This window comes from Eschscholzia californica, unplaced genomic scaffold (genome assembly GCF_041429995.1).
Source record: "Eschscholzia californica isolate CP2 unplaced genomic scaffold, dmEscCali1.0.p SCAF_1, whole genome shotgun sequence".
Taxonomy (NCBI): domain Eukaryota; kingdom Viridiplantae; phylum Streptophyta; class Magnoliopsida; order Ranunculales; family Papaveraceae; genus Eschscholzia; species Eschscholzia californica.
This window is the reverse complement of record NW_028238198.1, coordinates 38116719-38142700: the sequence shown is the minus strand read 5'-3', so window position 1 is coordinate 38142700 and position 25982 is coordinate 38116719. Positions and strand designations below refer to the sequence as shown.

At 35.3% G+C, this 25982-nt stretch overlaps 4 protein-coding genes and 1 non-coding gene across 15 annotated transcripts; 3 read left to right on the top strand and 2 right to left on the bottom strand.

Moving 5' to 3' along the window:
• Nucleotides 1–107, top strand: LOC147566619 (small nucleolar RNA snoR69Y). The gene has a single exon (XR_015231659.1). It is a non-coding gene; the product is annotated as a small nucleolar RNA snoR69Y (small nucleolar RNA).
• Nucleotides 108–6621: 6514 nt separating this feature from the next.
• On the top strand, nt 6622–8988 carry LOC147566618 (F-box protein At3g07870-like). Its single transcript, XM_086653120.1, has 2 exons — nt 6622–6992; nt 7647–8988. The coding sequence occupies exons 1-2, from the start codon at nt 6988–6990 to the stop codon at nt 8833–8835; spliced, it is 1194 nt and encodes a 397-aa protein (XP_086509246.1). The 5' UTR covers nt 6622–6987; the 3' UTR covers nt 8836–8988.
• Nucleotides 8989–10398: 1410 nt separating this feature from the next.
• Nucleotides 10399–17163, bottom strand: LOC147566617 (uncharacterized). 8 transcript variants are annotated; one of them, XM_086653113.1, is made up of 15 exons: nt 16824–17163; nt 16063–16548; nt 15769–15846; nt 14703–14758; nt 14037–14156; nt 13875–13945; nt 13607–13700; nt 13313–13525; nt 12560–12811; nt 12154–12262; nt 11950–12017; nt 11346–11415; nt 11174–11248; nt 10948–11039; nt 10399–10771 (listed from the first exon to the last, which is right to left on the bottom strand). In XM_086653113.1, exons 2-15 carry the CDS (start codon nt 16363–16365, stop codon nt 10687–10689), a joined length of 1686 nt encoding a protein of 561 aa, XP_086509239.1. In that variant the 5' UTR covers nt 16366–16548; nt 16824–17163; the 3' UTR covers nt 10399–10686. The 8 variants fall into 8 exon arrangements, with proteins under 8 accessions (XP_086509239.1, XP_086509243.1, XP_086509241.1 ...); XM_086653117.1 differs by having other exon boundaries at nt 12560–12808; XM_086653115.1 differs by having other exon boundaries at nt 16063–16483.
• Nucleotides 17164–17991: 828 nt separating this feature from the next.
• LOC147566616 (uncharacterized) lies at nt 17992–20563 on the top strand. Its single transcript, XM_086653111.1, has 2 exons — nt 17992–18129; nt 19156–20563. The coding sequence occupies exon 2, from the start codon at nt 19266–19268 to the stop codon at nt 20073–20075; it is 810 nt and encodes a 269-aa protein (XP_086509237.1). The 5' UTR covers nt 17992–18129; nt 19156–19265; the 3' UTR covers nt 20076–20563.
• A 2116-nt stretch (nt 20564–22679) lies between these two features.
• LOC147566615 (membrane-anchored ubiquitin-fold protein 1-like) lies at nt 22680–25632 on the bottom strand. 4 transcript variants are annotated; one of them, XM_086653107.1, is made up of 4 exons: nt 25193–25632; nt 24552–24892; nt 23239–23406; nt 22680–23149 (listed from the first exon to the last, which is right to left on the bottom strand). In XM_086653107.1, the coding sequence occupies exons 2-4, from the start codon at nt 24682–24684 to the stop codon at nt 23088–23090; spliced, it is 363 nt and encodes a 120-aa protein (XP_086509233.1). In that variant the 5' UTR covers nt 24685–24892; nt 25193–25632; the 3' UTR covers nt 22680–23087. The 4 variants fall into 4 exon arrangements, with proteins under 4 accessions (XP_086509233.1, XP_086509235.1, XP_086509234.1 ...); XM_086653109.1 differs by having other exon boundaries at nt 22680–23146; nt 25193–25628; XM_086653108.1 differs by having other exon boundaries at nt 24552–24912; nt 25193–25441.
• Nucleotides 25633–25982: the final 350 nt, after the last annotated feature.

The window sequence follows — 25982 nt, the reverse complement described above, 5'->3', positions numbered from 1 at the left end:
GGTGGTGGCTATGATGATAGTGTTTTTATAATCCCAACTCATTGAGACCTTTCATTTGTTGGAAGGTCAGGGAAAAGAACCATTAACCATTATCTGAGCTTTTCATCCATTTGAGCAAAGCTAACCCTCGCCAGATCCGGTGAGGGTCTCCCTCTTCCCCCTCTATTTCTTTCTCTCTGCGGTGGCCGTGATGTATGGCGGTGGTGGTGGTCGTGATGTGTGGTGGTGGACGTGAAATGTGTTATTGATGTGCTTTGGTGTTGTGTGGACACTTGACAGTGGTGGTTGTGGTTTTGTGTTGACGGTGGTGGTCTGACTTAGGTTTCCGGTGGTGGCTTCTGTGTTGTGCTACCGGTGGTGGTGGTGGTGTTCTGACTTATGTGGTGGTGGTGGCCTGACTTATGTGGTGGCCTGACTTATGTGTTGGTGGTGGTGGTCTGACTCATGTGGTAGTGGTGGTCTAACTCAGGTGGTGGTTATCTGACTCAGGTGGTGGTGGTTATCTGACTCAAGTGGTGGTGGTGGTTGTCTGAGCCAGGTGTTGGTGGTGGTCTGAGTCAGGTGTTGGTGGTTGTCTGACTTACATATTTGGATGAGAATTTTTTTGTAAAACAGAGGGGTATAAAGGTCATTTGATCTATTTCAGCATTTGGGGCTCCTTTTCAGACTTGTTTTGAAGTCTGAATTATATGGGCTCGTTTTCAGCCCATTCAGACCACAACCTAATTCAGCTACATTTTCAGATTTTCTTAAATTAGAAAACAAACATCTGAAATCTGAATTGTGTCTCTATTCAGATTTCAGGTCTGAAAAAAATAAAAAACAAACAGCACCTAAGGTAGTAAATACAAACCAAGCACTTCTTCAGATTTTCTCGATTGAAATGGGAGATTTCAAAGTTAAATTTTAAAACCTTTATCTCTTGTTAAAGTAGTAAACAGTTTGTTTGGGATTTGTTCAATGAAGATATTCAATTATCTTTTTTATTTGAATATAATGTGATTAATGAATTAAATCAATGAAATAGTTTAGAAAACAAAATCTTTTTTAATTGCCCTAACTTTAAGTTACCAAAATCTCCGATACTCAATTTCAGTTGGGACAGATGTTTTCTACTTCCCCTAAAATGAATCGCCTCTTTACTTGGTATATTCTTCCTCATCCAGCTCTTATAATTGCCGAAAGTCACAAAGAGATACAAATTGAGGGTTCTGTTTTTGATGGGGGAAACATGGGTATCTTCTTCTTCATCCATCTCTTCACTCTTCTTTTTAAGGATTGTTGTACGTGCTTCAGTTTTTTTCTCCCTTCCTCTATCCATGACGAACAACATCTCCTAACTATTGTCTATTCAAATACAGTTTATTATTAGATTAATTCAAGTCCACTTGTTGTTTATTATTAGCTCAACTCAAATTTTAACTCATTGGTCTTGCAATGTAATATTTTTAATGTAGTTGCTTGTTCTAAGCGAACAACCTTTTTTGAGGTTAATTTTTGAATCTTTTTTCTTTCTTGGCATTGTTCTCTCTACTTTGTTCTCAGTATTGTCTATCATCTTTCAATGCAATGCTTAAGAAAAATGTCATGTTTTTGCAGGAATAGTCAAATGCATAAATTGTGTCAAGGTAATAATGAATAATTAGGTTCTATGAAACAAATTAGCAGTTCTTTGATAGTGTTGGATAGTTTGTTTAGGAAGAAGTATATGTTGTGGATGAAGATGTAATTCTATGATTTTTATACATAATTAAACAAACTTTCAACTTTTGTTGATCATCAAATAAAAGCAAAAATTTCGTGTCCATGTCTCACATACTCTAGAATATATCGATATATATACACACCTATGCGGATGAATTTGATTGCATGTGCAAAGTTATATTATTCAATTAAAGCATTCAAAGTGCAAATAACTTTTCAGTTCAAATGTAGCTACAAACAAATGAAAACTTTTGTACCCATCTTTGCCGAATAATTTTATTGTTCCAGAAAATTGACGTAGATAGGCCAAAATGTGTGGTCATATTTCGTCCTTAGGCTTAAATTACAATGATAGTGGAGAAAAGAAAACATTTATTTGTTTCGTGAAATACATACTGAATTGGCCTGAAACCATTAGTAAATTGGATGAAATTTGGTCGTCTAAGTAGAATGAGCATGCAATGAAGTCGATATAGGAAGGTAGTGTATATGTTGATTTACTATAGAAACGGGATTTAAAATTTTGTCGTTTCACTAAATATCGTAGGTAAAACTTAACTTTTTTACTTCATATTCATTTCATTTACTTAAAATTCACACATTGTTATTGGATGGTCACATAATTTCTGTGAGCGTAGAACTTCATAGTAAAATTCTTCCATAATTGTCTTATGAGTTTGATCACTCTTTTCTATATATATATATATATATATATATATATATATATAGAGAGAGAGAGAGAGAGAGAGAGAGAATGTAATTACTCTTTATTATGTATCCCAAAAGTATGAGAGAGACGATAAGAATGAAGTAAAATTGAGAGATTGGAGAAAACCAGAAAAAATGTCGCAAGTCTAAACAACTTCGAACTATTTGAACTCCAACTAAGGAACGATAAAAAAGATCGTGGATGTTTCAAAGAAACAAAACCAGATGAATTATACAAATAGGAGGATTACCTCCCCATTTTTTGTATGAAGAGTGAGAGAAAAGAGGAGAACAAACGGGGAAAAATGTTTTTGTTTAAAAGTCAACAACTGCGACTATATCTTTCTACCTCTATATAAATTGGGCGTGAGAGTAGAAGTTTTACAAATTGATTTACATGATTTTGTACTAAAATTCATATTTTGCGAATTTATTAGTTGGTCCATGAATCCTATAAATGAAACATAAATACTTAAATAGGTAAATAGAAATTTTAGTGCAAGAAATACTCTCTCATTTGGACTTCAACAACTTTTTGTTTTATTTTTTGTGGGGGAAGGACTTCAACAACTTGAAAATATGGAAACATAAACTTTACATTAATTCCCAAGTGACTCTATTGTTAGATCAATTCATTTAATTAATTGGTTCTTATATCTTTTCTCGTATATAAATAAATGAGACAAAATTATTAGTATTTGTGTATGTCTCTGTAAATTGCCTATGAAGCATTTTTTATTGATGGAAGTAGACAGAATGATGTACAAATCTAGAACAATAAGAAATAGTTTTAAAGTTAGGACTTGAAAATGTCCTATGCACATATATATAGAGTGGGGCAGCCAATCATGAACAAGCGGGAAAAGATATTTCCTAGGCTACATATATATGGTGCTAAATGCAATGAGTTTCTCCATACCGGAGGCACGGGCTATACCTAGTATTTTAATGAGAATTAACAAAAGTATTGAAAGTGACTGATAATTGAGGGTTAAATTGCTGCAAAAAGGTCCAATTATAAAATGAGATTTTATTGTAAATTTGTCTTAGGTTTTAGCTAACCCTTGATGTTAATCTTGGATCCTCCATTGCATTTAGCACTCAATATTTGATCAACTTAAATCTCCAGATCTTTTTTACTTGTTCTCTCTCTATCACCCCTTCTCGTTTGTCTATCTCTTCTACAGTTTGTCGCTTTGTCCATTCCCTTTCTTTGGTATACTTTCTCTCTCTCTCTCTCTCTCTCTCTCTCTCTCTCTCTCTCTCTCTCTCTCTCTCTCTCTCTAACTAACCCCCCTCATTACTATTATTACGTTTACAAAAGGATGAGAGAGTCGACTAACCATCTTCCTCTCCATTTGCGTCGAAGGGATAAAAGAAGACCCAAAGGGAAAGAAGATAGTGTAGGGGCGGAAGAGAGAAAACTAAAGACAAAGCAAACGACAGAAAAAAAAGTTGTTTTAGTGGTTTACATAAAAATCAACTACTGCAACTAGTATTTCAATAGTTTCATACGAAGCAAATAAAGCCACTTATATAAAAGAGTCAATGGGTATATAGACCAAAATCATTTTCATAATAGGTATATAGACCAATCTTCCCAAAATATGGACATTTAGTCCTTTTACAATAAGGGCATAAATAACTCATACTTTATTGATAAATACCCTCCATGTCCCTCGTCTAAAAAATCCGGGGTTTTTAAATTTCGGAATGAATCCGGAAAGTTTCCCAAACCAGGGGGCGTGATTTGGGGGAGATATTTAGGTTATAAACTGAAAAGATTTAATAGGAAGTAACGGATCAAGGATATTTTCCAAAACAGATTTTTCAAAACAGATTTGGAAAACAGATATTTTCCAAAACAGATTTTCTCTCTCGTCCTTTCAGATTTGGAAACCAAATCTATATATCACTTTCTCTCACTTAATTTTCAGATTTGGAATGAGTATATTTTCTGAGATCAATTAGCGTGATTTGGGGGTTAATATTCAAAACATATATATCAACTTTCTCTCACTTAACTTTCGTTTTTTACTCATACATAAACACACATCGAATACAAATTATGAAACAAGTTCGTAAATTATGTGTTATTTATGACGAGGAAACCATCATTTGTCATGTATACAACGTAATTTATCATATGTGTGTGTGTCATCCATTATGTACCATTGAATACTTAGATTATTTTCTGACATAAATTACTTGTTTTTTACGCGTACATGTTCATTATGTACCATAAATTATAGTAACTTGTTAGGAAATGTAAATTTGAAATCATGTTTTTTGTTATAAAGTATGTGATTTATCATAAATTATGTATACTGTATAGTAAATAACACAACCTTTGTACGACCGAAACGAAATTTTATTGAACAATAATCTGTGTTTTATTGTAAATGAAAAGAACATAGTAGACTAGGTAGCTTAAAAACAAACTCCGTCAGAATGTTGCACGAGCTCTCGATCCTTACTGTCTTTGGTCTTCCAGGTTTCGGCGAATCAAACATGCTAGTGTTTTTGACTCTTCATTAAATGTTCATGGTTCATCGAAGTTAGGGGCAGGGTTTATATGTTCCTTGTAAGTCTTCACGTAAGACTCCGTTGTCCAAACAGGATCATAGAAACAATCTTCTTCATCGTAATTTATACTTCTATAGTTTATGTGATGATTCTGTAAGAAATTCCATCAGTGCTGGTTTACTACAAGAAAAAAAACATATATATTAGTTAAAAAAAATTATAATCAAATTTACATACATCAATAATGAAACATTTAATAAAAAACAAATGAGATGGATCATAAATAACAGGTACAGATCAATAAGTTATGTATAATGTATGGAAAAGTACAATCGTTTATTAGGTTAAGAGAAGTTTTATATGCTTGTCATGACCACTGTTCTTGTAAAAAAAGGACGTGTAATGTTGGATAAATTTTTCATACTTTACGCACCTTTGTTCATTAACACATCATCTTATGTGAAATGTATGCAAATTGTATCAGAAAGTATGGTAATTTATCGTAAAGTAACTGTAATTTTTATTCTGTTACAAGAATCAGAAAGGATAAACATCAATATATTATTAGCAAATTGTATTAGAAAACATGGAAAGTTATCGTAAAGTACCTGTACTTTATATTCTGTTAAAGGAATAAGTGTGGATAATCACAAAGATCAAGAACTGTACGGACAGATGATTCTGATCTGCAAAAAAAAACAAAAAAAAAAAGAGGAATTAACGTAGATCTGAAGAAATATACAATGAACATTGGAAGGAGAAATAACATACTAACATTGACCACATCATCAAATAAGAAATAAACATCAAAGATCTTAAAGAGTTATGAAAGTTTTAGAGAGAGAAAATATAAATCTTCCATTCGAAGGTAGTTAAGATGGAAACAGATTTTATGTAGTTGGATCACAAATGTAATATGTTCAATAATAGAGCATCGTAATCTGATAATGGAAAAAAAGAATCATCATTAAATCTTAACAATTGTGTTAATACAAAACTGAAAATCTTAAACCTTATAAAAGATGAATGATTTTCGAGCAATCTAATGAAGATGAAAGAAAAGTTCTGAGATTAATGGAGGTTTAACAACTAGCTTCGAGTTCAAAAGAGAGGAAATAAAAAATTTCCGTTACAGAATATAATGAAGGTAAGATTACTTTGAATAGAAATGTGATTGGAGAGAGAATGAGAGAGATAAAAAAGGAAAAGAGATATGCTAAGATTTTTATGGTTAATCGGTTACATTAGATAAGGAAGGTTATATTCGGTATTAAGAAAGATTAAGTATTATAGAGATTTGTGTTTTCTCTCTAGATGGACCCAAATGGACTAGATATCCATTTAGATTATTATTTTGGTTTTCAATCTCTTTATTGGATTAGAGAGGATTAAAAGTCCTATTAGGGGTCGTTTTTTGGGCTATAAGCTCAAAAATTCTATATAAAATTTTGTGTAAAACTATGAGATGTATTGAATTGGTAGTTTTATACGAAACAATTAATTTAATGGTTTCGTCGAAATTAAAACCACTAGATAAATGTTACCTACAGTTTAGGTTCTTCTCAACAAAAAAAAAATCTCTAATCTAGAGAGTTAGATTACTTCTCTTCTTCTATCAAAATTTTCCTTGGAATGAAATAGGACTAAAAGTAGAAAAAAAATTCTTAACAGAAGTACAATTCTGTTAGTTAGGGTTGCAAAAATTGAAACTAGTCAAACATTGAGGGTTGAGGGCTAAGCAAGGGGGTTTGATCAGATTTTGGAAACTTAAGGGGATTAACAATGTAAGTTAATATAAAAAAGAGAGAATTAAAACCTAATAAATGAATATACGAATACATTCTTGATTCCTATTAACTCGTCGAGTCATTGACCCGCTCATAGATTTCTCCTTCTCTTTCGTCTTCTACCTGTAATTCCTCCCTCTCTCTCTCTCTCTCTCTCTCTCTCTCTCTCTCTCTCTCTCTTCTGATTCCTCCTTTCTTGATTCCTTAATCAGCAAGAAAGTGAAGTTCCGACGTAATTATTTTTTGCTGCAAACTGCAGATTATGCTGTAAGTTTTTCTAACTCTACATTTTTATGGTTTGGGTAGTTAGGGTTTTTTCATTTTACTCTTTGAAATTATTACTACATTGTTATTAGTCTCTCTCTCTCTCATCTGTGATTTTCTTTATATCTATTTTTTCACTTGAATTGGGTTCCATAGCTAGAACAAAAGATTGTACTTGTGTTTGTATAAATGCCCAACTGATCCCTATTAGTATTCATGTTAAGCTCAGAGATTAGAAATGAGTTGGAAAACCCTAATTGCACAAACATATGGTTTTTTGATATAGTGATTGATATGGTTGTTAGACAAACTCTGTTGGAAATATCAAAGTTTGGTTGAATTGAAAGATGGGAGGATTCTAGTAGCAAAACTTCCTTAAATTTTGTTTAACCAAAGATTTCATTCTGCTATAGGGTTTAAGAACGCTAGAACCCGATTTTGAATCCAGTAATTCGATCTTTGTGCATCTCAAAAACGTGAAGGTGTTACTGCACAATTGAAGGAGACACTGAGACAGATCAATGATATATATACATAAACAAACACACTTTTTTTAGAAAAGTAGTAGAAGTTGTTAAGTTAAATATTGTCGAAGAATGTGTGAGTAGGTTAGTAGCTATAACAAATTAATGTCTTCAGAATTTTTCATTTATTCAGGTCGATGAAGAGCTTTGATCTTTTCCCAGAAGATGTCCTGATAGACATACTTTCTCGCTTACCTCTAGAATCAATCTTAGAGTGCAGACGAGTATGCAAAACATTGCGAAATCTTCTTCTTACTGCTCCTTTTGCTTATGCACACATGCATCGCCAATTATTGGATCACAACAAAAATTCTACTTCTGCCGAGGTGGGTTTCATTGTCCGAACTAATATAAAGGAAGGAATTACTAATCGACTTTACTATGTAAAGTATGAAGAGAATAATGAAAAACTCTCTTATAAGAGAATTACAAACATCAACTGTCACCATCCGCATGACATGCGTTTTCACTGCATTGTTGGTTCATGCAACGGTTTGATTTGTTTTACTCAAATTCAATCCAAATACAATACGCAAAGTCGATGTCCTATAAACATCTATAATCCAATTACAGGGGAATATGTCAATCTTCCAAGATACACCATCGATTTTAATAATGGTAACTCGAGTGTCGATAGAGTAGCTTACGGATTTGGTTATCATCCTCCTAGAAACGAGTATAAGGTTGTTATGATCTACTACGACATCGGCGAACCCTTAGTTGGACGGAATCAAATTTATACTCCCTTAGTTGGACGGAGTCAAGTTTATACTCTTGGCAGTGAGAGTGGGTGGAGAAATAAAGGAGAAATCAAGTGTTCGATATCATATAGTTATTCGTCAGGTATCTTTGCGAACGGAGGTCTCTATTGGCTTGACAGGAATGGCAATGTTGTTTCCTTTGATTTGGCAGATGAGACGTTCAAATTGATTCCTTTGCCACCTTCTGTATTACTTCAGGAATTATATCTCTGTCAACTTAAGGTATTGGGAGGTGATTTGTGTTTAGTTGATAATCAGCAATATCGTAGTACAAGAATATGGTCACTGGGCAAGAACAATGAATGGAAGATCGGATTCAGGATAACTTGGGGAAACAATTGGGCTCCACACTGCCATTTTTATGTGCCTTTCGTGCTTACGAAACAGGGAAAAATTCTGGTACAGAAAGTTTTTGATAATGTCTTGTTGTATGACCCGGAGTCTGGAAACTTAAAGCAGCTTGATATGTGTTTGCCGTTTCATGACGCACACCCTTACGCTGGAAGCTTTGTTTCTCTGAAAGCTTTAGGAGAAGTTGGTGCAAGGTCCCAACTTATTTGAGTGGTCATAGTTTGTTTATAAAGAGGATGTAGCGGTTTATCTTTCTTGATATTAATTAATACATCTCTCCTAAGTTTATGAGACACTGTTTTAGTAGTTTCTCCTTTCTTCTTAAGATACATTGTTTTTTGCTTATATTCAGCCGTACTTTTCTTATTTGTGTTTTTATTGTGCTTGAATCTGAATTAGTTAAACTGAATCTGAATTAGTTAAACTGAATCTGAATTGCTTGAATCGTTTCACAATTTAGTATGTTTTATTTTAATCTTAAATCTGGTCTGTTAGAAATGTGTTTGTAGATGTTGGGCTCTCATTTCAAACTCCGTCTAAAGACGGAAATGAGTGGTATTTATTTAGTTCATTCAGACAGTCCATTCATTAGATATTTCAAATTTTATTCAATGAAAAAAAAAGCCATCGTTTTGGGGAAAGCAGAAGAGTTTTCAGGGAAGAAGGTGGAAAACCTAAAAAATAAAACCAAACACTCCCCCTCAAGTCGCCGGAATGAAGGTGTCGACCGGAAATGGCCGTTTCTCACTCTCTCTCTTCTTTGTTTTCTCTTTCTCCCTCTCTCTTCTCTTCTCTCATCTATCTGCATCTCTCTCTTTCTCTCTTCTTTCCCCCCTCCCTTCTTTTTTTCTCTTTCTTTCTTTGTTAAAGTTCCGGCGCCGGAAGCCTTCGTCTGGAAACTAGATGAAGAACTAGATCTAGACGAGTTTTCGGCGAAGGGAGATTCCTTTCGCCGAAACTTTCGTGAGAATAATGAGAAAGGGAGAGAGGATAAGAGGAGAGAGAGAAGAGAGAACTCTGTTGATGGTGATCGCCGACGTTAAGGTGGAAGTCGCCGGGATCCGGTGGAGGTCGTCAGAGTTCTAGTTGAGGTGAGAGGAATAAAAAATTGAAAGGGTGATGTTTGGAGGAAACAAAAAAAATTATTCCCACCCAAAACCTATCGCCCTAGAAATTTTGCTTATTTCCCCAAAACACTGACAAAAAAAATCATCTGATATTTGAATTGAGACTCAGTTCAGATTTCGTATCTAGAATTCTCTTTTTCTCAGTTAAAATTTGGTTGTTTTTTTTACTTGGACCGAATATTTGTTAAATACAAGCCTCATCTTGTAAGTTATGTTTTTTTCCTCTCTCCAAACTCTACCTCTCGGCCTTTCTCTCATTTTTTTTTTTGTTCTTTCTATCAATGAATGTCCATTTTCCAATGAATCTTTTTTTGTTATTTTCATTTTACAGAACATTTTCATCGAAGATAATGAGAGGAAGATGGAGGTTTTTTCCTGGATCAAATCTAATTGGTTGAAGTCTTTATGCCTCAAAGAATCTCAAACACTTGAGGATGTTTTAAACCTACCAGCTTGGGACTTGTATGGTCTCAATTTTACCTTGTAGAAATTAAGTCTTGGTTATAGCAATGAACACGCCTAAATACAGAATATGATCATACCCTGTGAGAGGACTGGTGAAAGTTAGTTAAAACCAAAATTCATAAATCTGCATTATTGTGCAAAAATTTGATCTTTTTACTTCCCTAAAAGCAAGGTCATCAACTTCAGAGTAAAGACTTCAAATAACACTATTGGCAAGGTTGCTCTCCCACTTAACATCAGTATAGATACAGATTTCAGAACTTCCCAACTTATAATAATTTTATTTTCCAGATTTTCGAAAAGGAAAGAGAAAAAAAATGGCAATCGTAAATTTCAGTGTCTGTACACAAAAGAATCAAATACACCACCCATCACCAACCCTCGGAGAAGGAAACGGAAAAAAAAGTATACATGAAGACACGTAAATATAGTGAAACTTATTTGACGGAAACTGGAGAGGTTGCAAATCTCACTGCTCCTGTGGCCGTTGATATACATATTTTGTTCTCGGATCAACAATCAAACCTTTCCCTCCATTTACTTCTAGATCATGCCTGTAGAGCATAAACCCATTGGCTATCAAAACCCTAAACCCGTAATGGTATCAGCCTGATACTTCAAATCTAGTTATACAGTATGTGTGTGTGTAAGTGTGCACGTGTGTGTGTATGAACGATTTAGGCGAATTGTATAAACGAAAAATACAAGAGAGAAGAATCGGAAACTCAACTGGAACACGAAATCAGGGATCGATAACTGCTCACGAGGAACATATTTGAATAGCTGCAGAAGCCTATCGACATAAGAAACCTTCTTCCACACCTAGAGACAACAAAAATGGTGTTTTTTGGAGTTAAATAACTTTTCAGACTGACAATGATTCAAAGGAATTGGATGGAAGAACTGAAAGAAGTCAGGATTCCCAGGAACACTTAAACTGAGATTATTTAACATACCTCACCATCTACAAACAATTGAAGAGCAAGAACGGCAGCTTTTAGCCCAAATGTTGGATGAAGAATATGTATTGCCTGTTCGAGTAAAGATTAAAATCAATTATTTCGAGTATAAGAATACAATTTTTAATCTTGCAAATACTAATAGCAGCGTATAATTTAGTATGCATACGTGCAGGTTACGCTGGTGTTTTCGGCCAAGTACTTGTTGTAACCGCTTCATCCATCCCAAATCTGGCTGACTGTTTAGTACATATTCCAAATTGATAGGCAAAAAAGTCAGGATGACACCTTCAAAACTACCATCATTGAAGAAAAAAATGCACGCTGGAAGGTTCCTAGAGATAATTTATTAACTAATTACAAGGAGAGAATAAAATAGTTTGGAATTAGGGTGGAAAGCGAGGAGTATAGAAGAAATTTAAACTACTCTACAAGGAGTGGCGGGGAGATGAAGGCGAATGATGAGCCGATATAATAAACATATAAAGTTACATACTTACATTACAGATGTCTAATCATAAAATATGATATTCCATATACTATGTACACAATAAATTAGTCAACTGAATAAACGGGTCCACGATATTGTACTACATTACAGATTATAGTTGGAAGAGAGACCAAATACCCTAGTTTCTTTGTCAATCAAGATGTCGTTACACCGGGCGTAAAAGGTGGAGGAGAAAATAAAATTGTAACAGAAGAATGGGACAAGGGTTTATTATCAAAATTAGTCTGCTTTCATTCATGCAAGTTAAATCCTACATACTTACGACTGCAAAGATGCCGCTGAGTGAAAGTAGACAATAGAATAAGGTTTTTGAATCAAAGGCTCAAACTCCTGAAATGAAGATTATGCGCGAAGTTTTTAGTTAATATGGGGAAGCTATAGAAGCAAAGAACAATAAGCAAGAAGATATCAGAAACAGCTAGAGATCAGTTAACAAATCTTGCATGGAGAAACTGATGATGTGTACCTTTACAACATGAAGCACGAAACGCTCCAGATCGAGACATCTCAGTAGAAAATGAGCTCCCACAACCACCATAACAGGACGCCCTTCACTATCTATACCCCCACGATAACTGATATAGCAACAGAATATCGAATTAAAGAATTGTTTCATGCATAAAAATATGAAACCAATCACGCTAGGTTTCATTATATTACAAAATAATTGGAAAATTTTGTGGGTGCCACCATTTTGCAGATGCATAGCATTAAAAGTACCAACACATTCTATGTATAACAAACAAAGTATTTCTTTCAGGACTTCCATAAATAAACCCAGAAACACGAAAATAAGAACTACGATTTGTATTCACATTTTATAGTATACACATGACAGGATTTCGACATAATTTTGGGGTAGATTTACTTACACTATTCTCATTTCTGCAATTTCAGACAGATTAAGAGAATTTGCTTTGGCGAGATATCTAGAATGAAGTGAGTATTCCTCAGCCGCGGATAATGGAGGGCCACCAAGATCACCAAATCCAAGAAATTTAGCACAATTAAAACCACTATTTGCTTGAGCTGCTTTCTCTCGCTGCTCCTTATGCCTTTCATCAGGATCCCTAATTATGGACATGAATGCGGGATCCAGATAGGTGTCCAGGAAGGAAGAACTGCTGTTAAGATAGCAGTCATCCAGTGAAGTCAACATACAAAAGAAGCAAACAGCGGGAGATAAAGCAAGTGCATACTTCACACACACGAAGATGTTCATGTCTGTTTCTCAAGGAACTGAATGTGGAATAGTAAGGAATTGTATATAATATACTAATATAGTTAAAAAATGACCAACTTATTTCTCAAAAAATTAAAATAATTGATGTCTAGACATCAAAATCAGGAGAGAAAAAGTGGGTCAGATGCGCCAATAAAGCAGGAGCATGAACAAAAGATATAAGAAGCAGTGAGGCATATATAACATAAGTGACTAATGACTTCTTTCGTTTAATTGAAGCCACAAGAGCTCTTCAGAAGTCCCTTGAACCACCCACCTCGGCATTCCTTAATCGGAGTAAGATAGGGTACCTGTTATTTGGTGAACATGCATGTGTGCCATCTCTGACCACACAAGTAATACAAACAGAAACTGAATTATGGTATCTTACAAGTTCGCTCACCGTCTTACTCTCATTCCAACATCACTGACAGGAAGATCTACTGTTGCAGTGGGAGTTGTAGGAGCAGTCATTCTAATGGCTGGCAAAGGTTTTATTCTGATTTTGCGTTCGTAGATAATTGTTTCGCCATTCTCATCCCCAACATCAGCGGGAAGTTTTGACACTGCAATCTCCTCCTCTTGTTTATCCCGAGGGAAGTAAAGAGGAAGTAGTCTGCAAAGTAGAATATAAAGGAACGTAAAGAAATGACAATTCTATATAACTAGGAAAGAGAAATTTAGCATGCAGGTATACCTTTTATATATCTCCGTATCAGATGCGGTCGTAGTACAGAAAACAACAGCAGTGATTTTATTTTTCTGCTTCTCCAGAAATCGTCGAATCGTTCCTGTTCATTACAATGAGGGATGAAAAGTGTAGGAGTGATTACATTCATAAATTTGCAGGAAAGGCATACTGAGTAAAACAATACACATTAATGCAAATAAATACTCAGTGAACCCGAATAACCTTCCAAGAACTAAACAATAATAATGCAAGAACTTGTAAGTAGATGTCTTACTTATAGCTACATGAGCAGCAGGTTCGCGAGGATAATTTTTAGCCTCCTTATAGATACAACCAAGGGCAATGCTGCATCCAAGTTGCCAAAAAAATTTATTCTATTTCCACAGAATGCAAGCTATAACATAAATACCATGATTAACATTGACAGAATACCAACCTCTGAAGATCGTTCTCAATAAGAAGCTCGAGACAAGAGCGATAGGAGTGACTAAGAGCATTCTCTGCTGCCGTGTGATATTTGACTGCATACTTAGGACCCACTGTGTGTATAACCCTCCTGATAGATCACCGGGCAAATGATATTCCATATAAGAAATATATCCATGTTTACCAACTTACATAAGAGCGCTACTTTTTTGCTTCAAGAAGAAAAGAAACAAATTAACTAGCACATTGTGATAATCGTGTATGATGAATAAAGGCCGTGACTGCAACATAAATACAACTATTTGATTTATAGACACTAGAAAATTATAAATGCAAAACAAAAAAAAAGACACAAGAAAATTACTTTTTCAAAACCACCAGATAGGAATTGATACACTTATCCATATCTAACACTGACAATAGCAACTAAGAAATCAGAAGTTATTACATTGGGCGAAATAACTACGACAGCGATGATTTCTCATTGCAATTGTATATAATAGAGCTTATTTTCCATATTTTCTCTTTTTCTTATACAATATTGGCCTTCGAGCTTTTTATATATAAAATTGTGTCATCGTTATTGAAAATATTGTCAGGCTCGTAAGTGGAAGAGGAGAAATTCAAAAGTTATAAGTGAAAGAGCAGAAAGTTTGAAACCAGACAGTAAACATACCGGGCAGGAAGGTCATATGCATTGGTAATTTTTGCCATGCCCGTCCGGCATCCACCCTGTAAGGAAATCAATACATGCCAAACCAGTTTAAATGAAAAGATTCTACTACCAACCCAGAAAGTTTCAAAATCCTGAAATAAGTCATTATCTAACCTAGTTAAGCAACTTCGCCACAAATGTTGCATACCAAGCAACATAGCCTCCCATTCTAGGAGACTAGGAAAAGGAGTTCTATATTACATTATGATTTGATTTCTTACTGCTAACGTATTCCTATATTGCTGTGTGCTAATTTTTTCCTATATGACTAGAGTTTTAATGAAGACAATTTTGAAAGTTGGTATACCACGGAAATGAAATAATTGGGGTTTTTAATGTGGATAATCCAACTAAAAGATCATTATAAAATTCTTTCCACTGTGAAACTAGTGAGGATCAGATAATATCAAACGATCAATCACTATCACAATGGCATATAGCTTTTGGTTCACATTTGAAATTGTTATAGGGTTTGTAAGAAGCCTGAAGATTATTCTCACAAAGTCCACCAATATATCATCTTAGTGAGCTGTACAAGTGTATCTAAATTGTGAAAGAATACTTGCATGTGGTTTCCACCATTTTGGTTCATCTCTTTACCATACACAGCAGAGGTGGCTCCTCAGCTTACCCATAAATTTATACCCCAGAATCTCCCTACAACAAAAGCTGTAGTGAAGAATCAACAGCAATGTCGAAAGAGAAGGTAACACTATTACATAAATTCCTCTATCCAAAACTTTCAAAAGGGGTCGCATTTGATAACCGAATAACATAATGTTTGTATCTGTGTAGTGGTAAAACCTCTTGTTTCAAATTACGAAAATTACTTCCGAAAACAATTTGCAGCTTGATAGCTTCAGATAACTTTGTGAGCACTGAGCATGTCCTTCAGCTAGACTCATGAGGTTCCTTAACCAATACAATGTCCTTGGACTAACTACTAGTTGCTGAATCAAGATGGACTTGCATTGAAACAGTTGATTTCAAAAAAATAGTAAATATCACAAATTTATAAGCAAATTACCAATGTCGCACATTCTTCAGCCAGACCAGGACCAGCTGCAGCATGCAAACCAGGACTGCAGTGCGCTTCATCCAAATTCTGTAACACCCTTTCAACAAATGAGACTGATAATCCAGAAAACTTTAAATTAGAAGGTTGCTAAAATCTGCTTGTAGGAAAAGATATCTGAACTTAAGTGAGAGAAGTAGTAGTGAAGAACGTCAAACCCTTACAAAAGACCGATCAAACTCAGAACAAAAAAAAGGACTTCTGAAAACATACTGCAAAGAATATCTAGGGGGTGATTTTGCTTACCTCATTAGTAGAGTTAACAACAGCATCAACTTCAAGATTCCATGGGTCTCCTCGCCATAGATAAATCTTTGCATTAACTTCATGATGAACAGGAAACCTCGATGATATCCCATTGCCTCCACTTTCTGCATCTGAAGAAGAAGCAAGGGGATCTAAAGAGTACAAGCTGGGATCTTCGAGTGCCAAAGAAGACCTATAATCCGCATCACTCCAACGCGGAACTTGATCAAGTTTCACCACATGCTCTCCACTATCAGTAGGTAACCCTACCCTGGTACTATCAGAAGGAATGCTCCTGTACATTTTCCCAACCCCCAAACCAAATCTTTCGATCTTCTTCTTATCGAACTTCTCCAAACCTAATGCAGTAATCCATGGATTCCCATCTCCTCTTGCTTAACCCAAAATCGAAATACTTCAGCTGAATTTAAAATTTTTGAACCTCAACAATTAAAATAGTAATCCTTAATTCCTATCTTCCTTTGCCTAGAAAATAAAAAAAAATTTAAATGTCTCAAGCTACAATTCGAAGTCTCAAACCACAATCCAAAATGATTATGAGATTATCTCTGTGAAACCCTAACAATTAAAGGAAGCTTCACATTTTACCATTAAAATCATGACATAAATTCTTCCACAATTGAGGAAACTTTCGCAATTGATCCAATTTAGCTTTAAGACAAACACTTCTCCAGAATCATAATTACTAAAAGAAGAAAATCACAAGATATCTATCTACCTATTCGGAATGGAGATTTTACCTGAGGCGTAAATTAGGTACTGGGGAAGCTTAATCCGATGATATATTCGAGATGAAAGAGAGGGAAATTTAGCAGATCGACGAATCGGGGAACAAGATTCAAAACCCTAAGTTTCAGATTGAATGTATCAATGAAAAGAGTACTTTTTTTTTGTCCCCTTTCAATAGACCTCAGTCCTCAATTATAGTAATAGGATTTGTTTAAGCTGTCTCAATCTTCTACACCCAAATCATTTCATTCTGAATAAATAGTAAGAGGTTGTTTTTCATTTAGATTTCAGATCTGACTGTATGAATCAAATGCCCTTCGTTTTATTAGATGATTCTAATGTAAGTTTTATTTATACGGGCGTCCGAGTCCGAAGGGTCTGTGACCGTTCGATGTCCGAATCAGTTTGTACCCGCCCCACCGAAAGAGCTTAAACGGACGGACGCGTGCACAAAACCTTATCCGGTGATCCGACCGAGTGCACCCGCTTATATAGTCCGTCCGACAGAACCCGTCCATTTATCCTACCCGTTGTACTCGCCCCTCTATATCATTGATTTTGAGCCTTCAGATTTGTAGGGTTAGCTGTCACCGTTAGATTTTAAGAATAAAAATATATAAGCCTAGAAATCATTTTTCTTAATCTTGTCTTCACCTGTCTACTTCTCTAGTCTCTCACTTCTCCTAAATTTCAATATCTCATTAGTAACCCAAGAATCCAAAATACACCGATCATAATCCATGAGAAGAAGACCAAAACCGATAGTAATCCATAAGAAATCTCTATGATTATCTTTTAATTTTGTACTGTATTCATTTACTTTTTTGGAATTGTAAAGTGAGAGTTTAGAAAGTTGTATTTGGCTACTAAAGAGTTTAATTTCAAATAAAAATTTCTTTATTTGTTCACTATTGACCGATGTCCGACGACCGATACTCGATTTGTCCGACTATCAAAACGGTCACGGACGGACACTTTGATGGAAAAACTCCGAAATGTCCGCCCGTTTGTCCGGATGTCCGAGTGGACACTTATGACTTGTGCCTGTTCCGCCGGTCCGGTTGAGTTAATATCCGTCTCCCGCCCACGTGGACCCATTCCCACACGTAGGATCCAGCAATCGGTTCTTTCTCATCACGTGTGGCCAAGATGCATTTGGCCTCTTGTCAAGTACAAGTAGCAGCAAGGAGAGAGAGAGAGAGAGAGAGAGAGAGGAGAGAGAGAGGGAAAAGAGGAGGAGAAGAGAGATTCTTTCTCTGTTCATCTCATCTGGGTCATTTCCATTCCCCCAATCTTCATATCCGCGACCTAAATTCGGTAATTTTTCTAATCGATTTTGATTCCTCTTTCTAGTTAAGCTTATCTTTCGTGATCTCCCAAAAACTTGCATTTTTTTTGCATTATATTTCATTGATTTATGTTTGAAATCTCTAGATCTACATTAAGTTCTGCTACATTGCTCTTTGATATTATTTCTTCTCTAAGTTCAGGATTTAGAAATAAGTTTCTTGCGACTTTCCCAATTTTTGGAATTTTTTGATCGACGGGTGATTCTTTTCATGACTTTTAGGTGGGTTTATATTTGCAGAGTATCAGTATTCTAGGGTTTGTTATTGGGTTAAAGGTGCATGTCCAGTTATTTGTTTATTTTGGTTATTGAATAATATAAGCATTGTTTGGTTAAAGGATCATTCTTTTGCATTGGGATTAAATTAAATTCTGGGTAACAATAGTTACTCCTTAATTAGTTCTCGTTTGGATGATGGCGACCTTTTTTATTCCTTTTGCCCTAGATTTGCTAATGTTCTTAGCTTTTGATTCTTTTTTTTACATGTGGTATTAGTGCCTTCTTGATGTTTAAGTTAGAATGTTGTTTATGGGGTCATGGATGGATTGTCTGGAATCATTAGAAAGTAGCAGGCTTTATAGTGGAACTCCTAATGAAAAGTAATCGGATTTTCGGCAACCGCATAATTTTGTTGTTCTTACTCGATCCTTATTTATTTATTTATAGTCGAACTATTACAAATTACAATGCCAATTTGACACACTACCGAAATTCCAAAAACTGCCACTATGCCATATTAATCTTAAAAAATCCCACTCTTGAATGGAATGAATAGTAAGATTGGTCTCCAGTTAGGGAAATGAGAAGCATATGTATGATATGAACCTTGTCTATTTGTGAGCAATATGGATTGTGCGTATACTGTATCATATTTATCTTTCATTATGTTTAGGAAATAGGAATCTAGGATCACGACTCATGCTACATTGCTCCATATGAACTTATTGTCGTTTTGCTTGTTTGATATGTGATTTCGCTTTCAAATTTGACATCAGAGAATGGAGTAATTTACTTGCCACCACATTTTCGAAGCTCAGATATGTCGACAGCAGACGCAATTTCCTACTAATGTCTGTTTCATGAGCACAAACCTGTCACTTTCACGATGTGGAGCTTCGCTTCTAATGCCATAGCTGGAACTATGGGCCTGAAGAACGACACTCCCAAGCCCAAGGTAAATGAAGCTGGTTCAGAAAGTTCAGATGATGATGAGGTTTCCTCAAGAAACAGCAGAGAGGAAGGATTAGAATGCCAAATATGCTGTGAATCCTTCAACATCGTAGAGAATGTGCCATATGTCTTATGGTGTGGCCATACCCTCTGCAAGAATTGTGTCTTGGGCCTCCAATGGGCAGTCGTGAAATTTCCTGCTCTACCGATACAATTACCTCTATTCATTTCCTGCCCGTGGTGTCATATGCTATCCTTGCGGTGGATTTACAAGGGAAATCTTAAATTTCCTCGCAAGAACTTCTTCCTCCTTTGGATGGTCGAGAGCATGAACGGTGATAGGGTGAACTCCCACTCCACATATTCCGGGGATAATCAAACTCAATCAGTTTGGCCAACGAATAGAATCCAAGGTAACAATAGTAATTTCCGGAGATCCCAATGCTTACATAACCAAGAACATTCAGGCCACAACCATGATAATACAGCCCTCGCAGCTAATTTCCTTAACCTAGAAACTCTTCATGCTTCCTTGAGAAAGTCCCTCTTTTTCTTTGTTCACCTGACTGCCAAATTCCCATTAGTAGTCATATTCCTTCTGATCGTGATTTATGCTATACCTGCTTGTGCTGCGATATTACTCCTGTACATAATCATCACTCTGGTCTTTGCACTCCCATCCTTTCTCATACTGTACTTTGCATATCCTAGTCTGGACTGGTTGGTGAGAGAAATCACCACTTAAAACTGCTACTGATTCCTTGTGGTATATAATTAAACCTTCTAAAGTTCTTCGAAGGAGCCCACCACATGACACCATTGATGGTGTAATTTGACGACTTCCCTTTCCCGTCTACAATGTCTTCTGTTTCTTATTGTAGATGCCAAGTGCCTTCACCATCCTACTTCTGATCATAGGTCTCAACTCCCTCTCTGTGTTGTGTGTGAGAATAGGATGCCGAGGGTATAGTACTGTAGGTTCTAGAGGACTGAATCAGATTTAACATCGTAAATCGAAAGAAGTCATCTTCATGAAGATGCCTAGTTTGTCCGCAGACAGAGTCTTAGCAAAAAACAAAAAATTGAGTAAGAGATCATGTATGTTTGTTGCAGCTTTTTATTTTCAGAATTTTGTTTCAGGTAAGTATCAGTGTTACAACTTGTGAATTTCAGAATTTTATGACAGTTGATTATTTAGATACCATGAATTCATATACCTTTGTTCTTTCTTCACCACTAACTTATGATTCAGCTTTAACTAGCATCAGTGAAGAAACAGTCTGTATTGTTTGAGTTATACTAAAAGCCTATAAGATGTCAATATTAAGAACAAAACCTTGTATCAGTTGGGCTTGAGTCTTGGTAACAAAACTCAGACAGAATCGATAACTTTTGGGGCTTGGTGACACAGTGATGGCTTCAGATTCTTTCGATTTCACCGTGGATGTTAATAATCATAAATTTTGTTGTTGATATTGTTTATAATTAGCTGAGTACGAATAATTTTGAGTGGTCGTATGGTGAATAATATTATGCGACTAAGACCACTTTGACAGATGTATGGTGGTGTTATTTTATGCAAAATGATTTTCCATTGACAAACATGTAAAGGCTTGTCTCTATCGAAACAGGACGAGTTTAGTGTGTAGACTTATCTCCCTCTTGAAAAGTAAACTTGACTTGTCCAAAGTACTTATGAAACACAAATAACATATACAGTATTTCTTATACTAGAATGCTTCAAGAATGAAGTTCTAATAATGCTCTAACCTTTAGAAAAACGGAATGAAAAGAAATAAAAAAAAAAAAACTTTGTTTTAGTTTTGGATATGAAAAGGTACTCTTATTAGGGACAAAACATTAGCATAAAGTTGCAATTAAAGTTTGGAAACCAGGGTTGCGACGGTTTAACAGACGAAATGATCGTTATTTAATTCGGCAGTGCTTATCACATCTTTGATGTATCAAATCTCATTCTAATGACTTTCGTAGTCACTTTCCAAAAAAAAGATCAACAACAACAATGGTCGTTAGATGCGAGATTTGTGCACTTCTAGAAGCTTATCAGCACGTCCGACGTGCCCCGTGTGACTGCCGTTAAATCATTTCTCTTGAGTGGGTGGAACACCCATAGTTGGATCACGACGATCCATAATGGCTTAGTTCCCCCATTTTTAACATTTGATTCGCATTTTAACGGAACCTTTGTTATAATTGAACGCTAGTGAGGGTAACCTAATCTTTTCAAATTTTCAATCACCAATATCTCATTAATCTAGAATCAAATTTGAGGAAAGTTTGCCTCTAAACTTAAGATCTTGATGAGACAAACATAATGTGATGTGTATATCTCCTAACTTTGAGAATTGATTACAATTCAAAATCAGCTCCGTTTCCATTTTACATTAAGTAGAAAACATTATGTATTTTGAATATAAAGTTTGGCAATATGCATGAAAAAACTATACATAAACCAAAGAAATTTTTGATATACTATAGCCCTATATATTTGATATAAAATATTTGAATATAAAGTTTGGCAATATGCATGAAAAAACTACACATAAACCAAGGAAATTTTTGATATACTATAGCCCTATATATTTGATATAAAATCTTGTCTCACCCGACTAACAATCCAAAAACTACGAAGGCATTGAACATGTATTGAATAGGTGCTTCAATGGTGTTCCATTTCTTGTCAGATTTTTTTAGCTTTTGGCTCATTTGTGGGTACAACAAGGTTACACAACCCGCTTCTTTGGACTCCCACATGAACCGCCCGCATAAGAGAGAAACAAGGGTTTCCCTCTCCAAGTGACTGAACATGTGAGAGGAGAAAAAACCCTTGTTTCTCTCCCATACGATTCGAGTGGGAATCTCAGGAAGCAGGTTGAATGTACTTTTTGAAAGATATTAGTGAACCTTGAAAGCATTAAACACTTTCTGTTATCCAAAACCAAAATGTAGCTACAAACTTTCTTAAGGAGTTGGGAGATATTGTGACCTTCTGCAAATAGCAAATGAGAAATAATTTGGGAAAACCGTGGAACCATGAATTTTCCCTTCAAATTGGTCTGTAGCAATTGACTTGGTGAACGCTTTTGTACAAAGCATGAATAAGTATAGGTAAGACCTCTCTCCTATAGGTTCTCTACTTCTCTATAATGTAGAGACTTGTGAATGGTTACTCTCCTAAAGCATACCCTTTTTCCCTCTGATGGTTATGCTTCGTTGTTCCTGCGAAAATCTCCTTGTGGTGAAAAAGGCATATTTTGGACAATGGTTATACCCAACAAGAGTATTGAAATGTTCGAAACGAATCTCCAAATATTGGGGGCATTATATATAAGTAAATTGTGATCATTTTTTCATTGCTTCCTCAATATCTCATGCCAGTGTGGATTTCCCCATCTTTTTTCACATGAGAGAGAGAGAGAGATGATTTTTTCTACCAATAAGTGATTAAGTAATGAATTATTCAAACACAAGACATTTAACAAGTAAAAGCATAATCCTGTAAACAAATCTATAGTGATGTACAACAAATCAACACTTTCTCGGACAAACGAATGGGGAGGATGCATCTGCATTTATGTCATCAATCAACCACCAAGTGACCAAGACTACTAAGGATGAAACACATAATGGTTGATCATATATAGAGAATTAAGAGAGAAAAAAGATATTGTGCAAGAACGATAAGCTTTTAGATCTCACCGACCGATAATCTTCTACTCCCCCCAAAAAATGCTAATCACAAGATAACACAACCACATTTGTTCTCCTTAGGTTCTTTCGATGCTTTCTTCTTCTCTGCTTTAAAATGAAAAAAAAGCATTTTATTTGACTTCGGTTCTCTTCAATATTCATAGATTAAATAGAGGAAAATATCATTGAGTTTTTACCTGTTCCTCTCTCTGAAGGAGGTTGAACAATAACGTGCATGGTTGTAACACCTTCGGGAACAACACATAATGGGCTTCTGCACTCTTCTAGGGTTCGATTGTTTTCCAATATTCTTCCAGCACTTATGATCCTCACATCTTTTGCTGTCCTTGGTCCATTCGCCTTCTCTGATTCAGAGGATCATTTATCTATTAGTTTATGAACAAGAACTGCTTAAACTTATAATTAACTTAATTGACAAAGTAACCAAACACAGCAGATTAATATACAAAAACAGCGAATCAAATGCATATTGATAAAACGGAGGAGAAAACAATTATCATAACCAAACCCACACGTGCCAGAGTTTCGTGCACAGACAAAGTAAGAATGATCTTTGATTTTGATAATCAACTTTTTTTCCACGACCAAGAGAAGAACCCTACTTGTTGCAGTGGAGATAATACACTTGATATCACCTAACCAAAGTGAGTTTGAGAATTGTTGCAGTGGAGATAATACACTTGATATCACCTAACCAAAGTGAGTTTGAGAATTGATCTTTGATTTCAATTGTCAACTTCTCTATAAGAGGACCCTTGTTTCACGCGTGTCTGTCTCCAACAACCCGATAATATCGATGTTAACTTTTACGAAGTGTTTACGTACATGATACATGGAGACCGTATAATCCCTCTTTGTAACACCATTTGTATATTTGTTAACCTACATACTTCGCCTTCAACATGACCCAAGAGGTACAATAATGTTATGAATATCTTCACACACAGCGAAAATGCCACCATATTTCCAAAACCATCAACAGAGTGACTATTTTGTCGCTTCCAAATTTCTTTTGCATTGGATGTTAACATTTACTGTATGATTTGAAGCAGAAATAATAAACAAAGGGAGATAAGTAACATTCCAATTGCGAAAAAGAGACCCAAAACTACGGGATAAGAGACAAGGACTAGTGCTGCTTGTTAGTAGATCAGACTTTTCAAAGATGCTATTCCTAACCAAGAAAGTAGTGAACTTCGAGAGAACCCATCTTCCCTAGCTACCAGTATAACAAGTTCAATGGCACAAATGAAGGCAAATTCACAAACTCAAATATAAAAATAGGAGTAAATAAAGTCGATAGCAATTGAACAATTTAAACCAAGGTAAACTAATTATATGAAGCATCCATATCCATACACACCTAAATCCATCACAAGAACAAAATAAAGACAGATATCCGATTTAACTAATCAGCAATGGAAATACTAAGTAATCTGCATAATTTCCCGATATAAACGATGTAATATAGAGGCGACAGACAACCAACCTTTAGGCCATTGTGAAAGGATTGTTTCCTTGAGAGAAGCAACACTGGTAGCAGCAGGGAAGGTTTTGGGACCAATATCTGACCCATCGGTTAATCGAAACTTGATTTCTAGCTGATCATGTGTCTTTGACATCTTAGTTATACTTCACACAGCTTTTGAATTCAATCAAACTTTAGATCTCTAATATGATTCTTTCCCCAATTTCAATCAATAAGAAAAATGAAAAAAAAAACCCAAAATATATCAACTAGGTCTCCTATGAAATATCCAAGTTTCCCAAGTAGTAAAAATTGGAATATAGCAACAATAGATGTCCAACCAAAATCCTTAATTGGGTATCCTGCAAAATGAAAAAGAACCCTAGAATATGAGAGTTATTGAGACAGATCAAAGCATGATGAATTTGATATTCTAAAAAGCAGAAATGAACATAAAATTCCTATTATATGAAAATAAATCTACCCAGAAATTATTATACTTTATTAAGCAGATCCAACCATTAATGTTCCAGATATCAATAAATAAACCTAAATTTACCCAAAAAAGAAAAACAGAGGATCAAATAAAAATCCCTAAAATTTCAGACCTATTTAATGAAAAAAAAAAAAAAAAAAAGAATACCCAAAAAGGGATATCTTACCTGTAATAAACTGATCTGTGATTCTTGTTGTAAACAAAATTCTGGGTTCAGAAATCTAAGAATCAAAAAGATGAAGAAACAGATGTTGATGTGTTTATTAAGGTAGAATTTAATAGTACAATCTTCATCAGAGACGAGGCGATTTCGGAGTTTTCAAAGTCATCGAAATCTAAGGTCAATGAAAATGAATTCATCTCTTTCTCTCTCTCTCTCTAAAATCTTCCAAATAATAAGAGCATGGAATTCGACAAACTTCTCAACAAACGTGACTAACAGCTTAAACTTCTCATAATTTGGTGAGCTAATACGTCATTAATCAATCATATCATTCCCATTTTGAAAACAAATCTTGTATATGAATCTTTCAAAAAGGAAATATCTACCGTTGCTTCTGCTAGTTGATCTCGAGAATATCATCATAACTTCTTCGAATATAAGGGTGCTTCTAAAGGCACTTGGCCAAAATGCTGTTAGTATCCATTTCTGTTAGCACCAGGCTCAACTGCTCATTTCTCTATTAGCACCGTCCAACTATATGTATGCACCGGTCAAGGGGAGTGAACCCTAAGACAACAAGAATTTCGGACAACAATGCTGCTCTAAGACATACTAGACGGACTGAACCAACCCGTTTGTTTCCATTGAATCGCGGATTAGTCAATCCGTTACTTTTCAAATACTCACGGATTGGCTAATCCGCTTCTCTTCATATGCTCACGGATTGGCTAATCCGTGAAAAGATGAGTTGATCATCATCATTGTTAATAACGATAGGAGGATGATCTTGTTC

Excerpts from the sequence above, each read along its gene's own strand:
- LOC147566615 (XM_086653107.1), bottom strand. The coding sequence starts at position 24,684 with ATGTCAAAGACACATGATCAGCTAGAAATCAAGTTTCGATTAACCGAT. Across the intron at positions 23,407-24,551 it reads CCTTTCACAATGGCCTAAAG|AGAAGGCGAATGGACCAAGG; the intron begins GTTGGTTGTCTG and ends CCTCTGAATCAG. Across the intron at positions 23,150-23,238 it reads TCCTTCAGAGAGAGGAACAG|CAGAGAAGAAGAAAGCATCG; the intron begins GTAAAAACTCAA and ends TTCATTTTAAAG.
- LOC147566616 (XM_086653111.1), top strand. The coding sequence starts at position 19,266 with ATGTGGAGCTTCGCTTCTAATGCCATAGCTGGAACTATGGGCCTGAAG.
- LOC147566617 (XM_086653113.1), bottom strand. The coding sequence starts at position 16,365 with ATGTACAGGAGCATTCCTTCTGATAGTACCAGGGTAGGGTTACCTACT. Across the intron at positions 11,040-11,173 it reads AATTGTTTGTAGATGGTGAG|GTGTGGAAGAAGGTTTCTTA; the intron begins GTATGTTAAATA and ends TGTTGTCTCTAG. Across the intron at positions 10,772-10,947 it reads ATCCCTGATTTCGTGTTCCA|GCATGATCTAGAAGTAAATG; the intron begins GTTGAGTTTCCG and ends TATGCTCTACAG.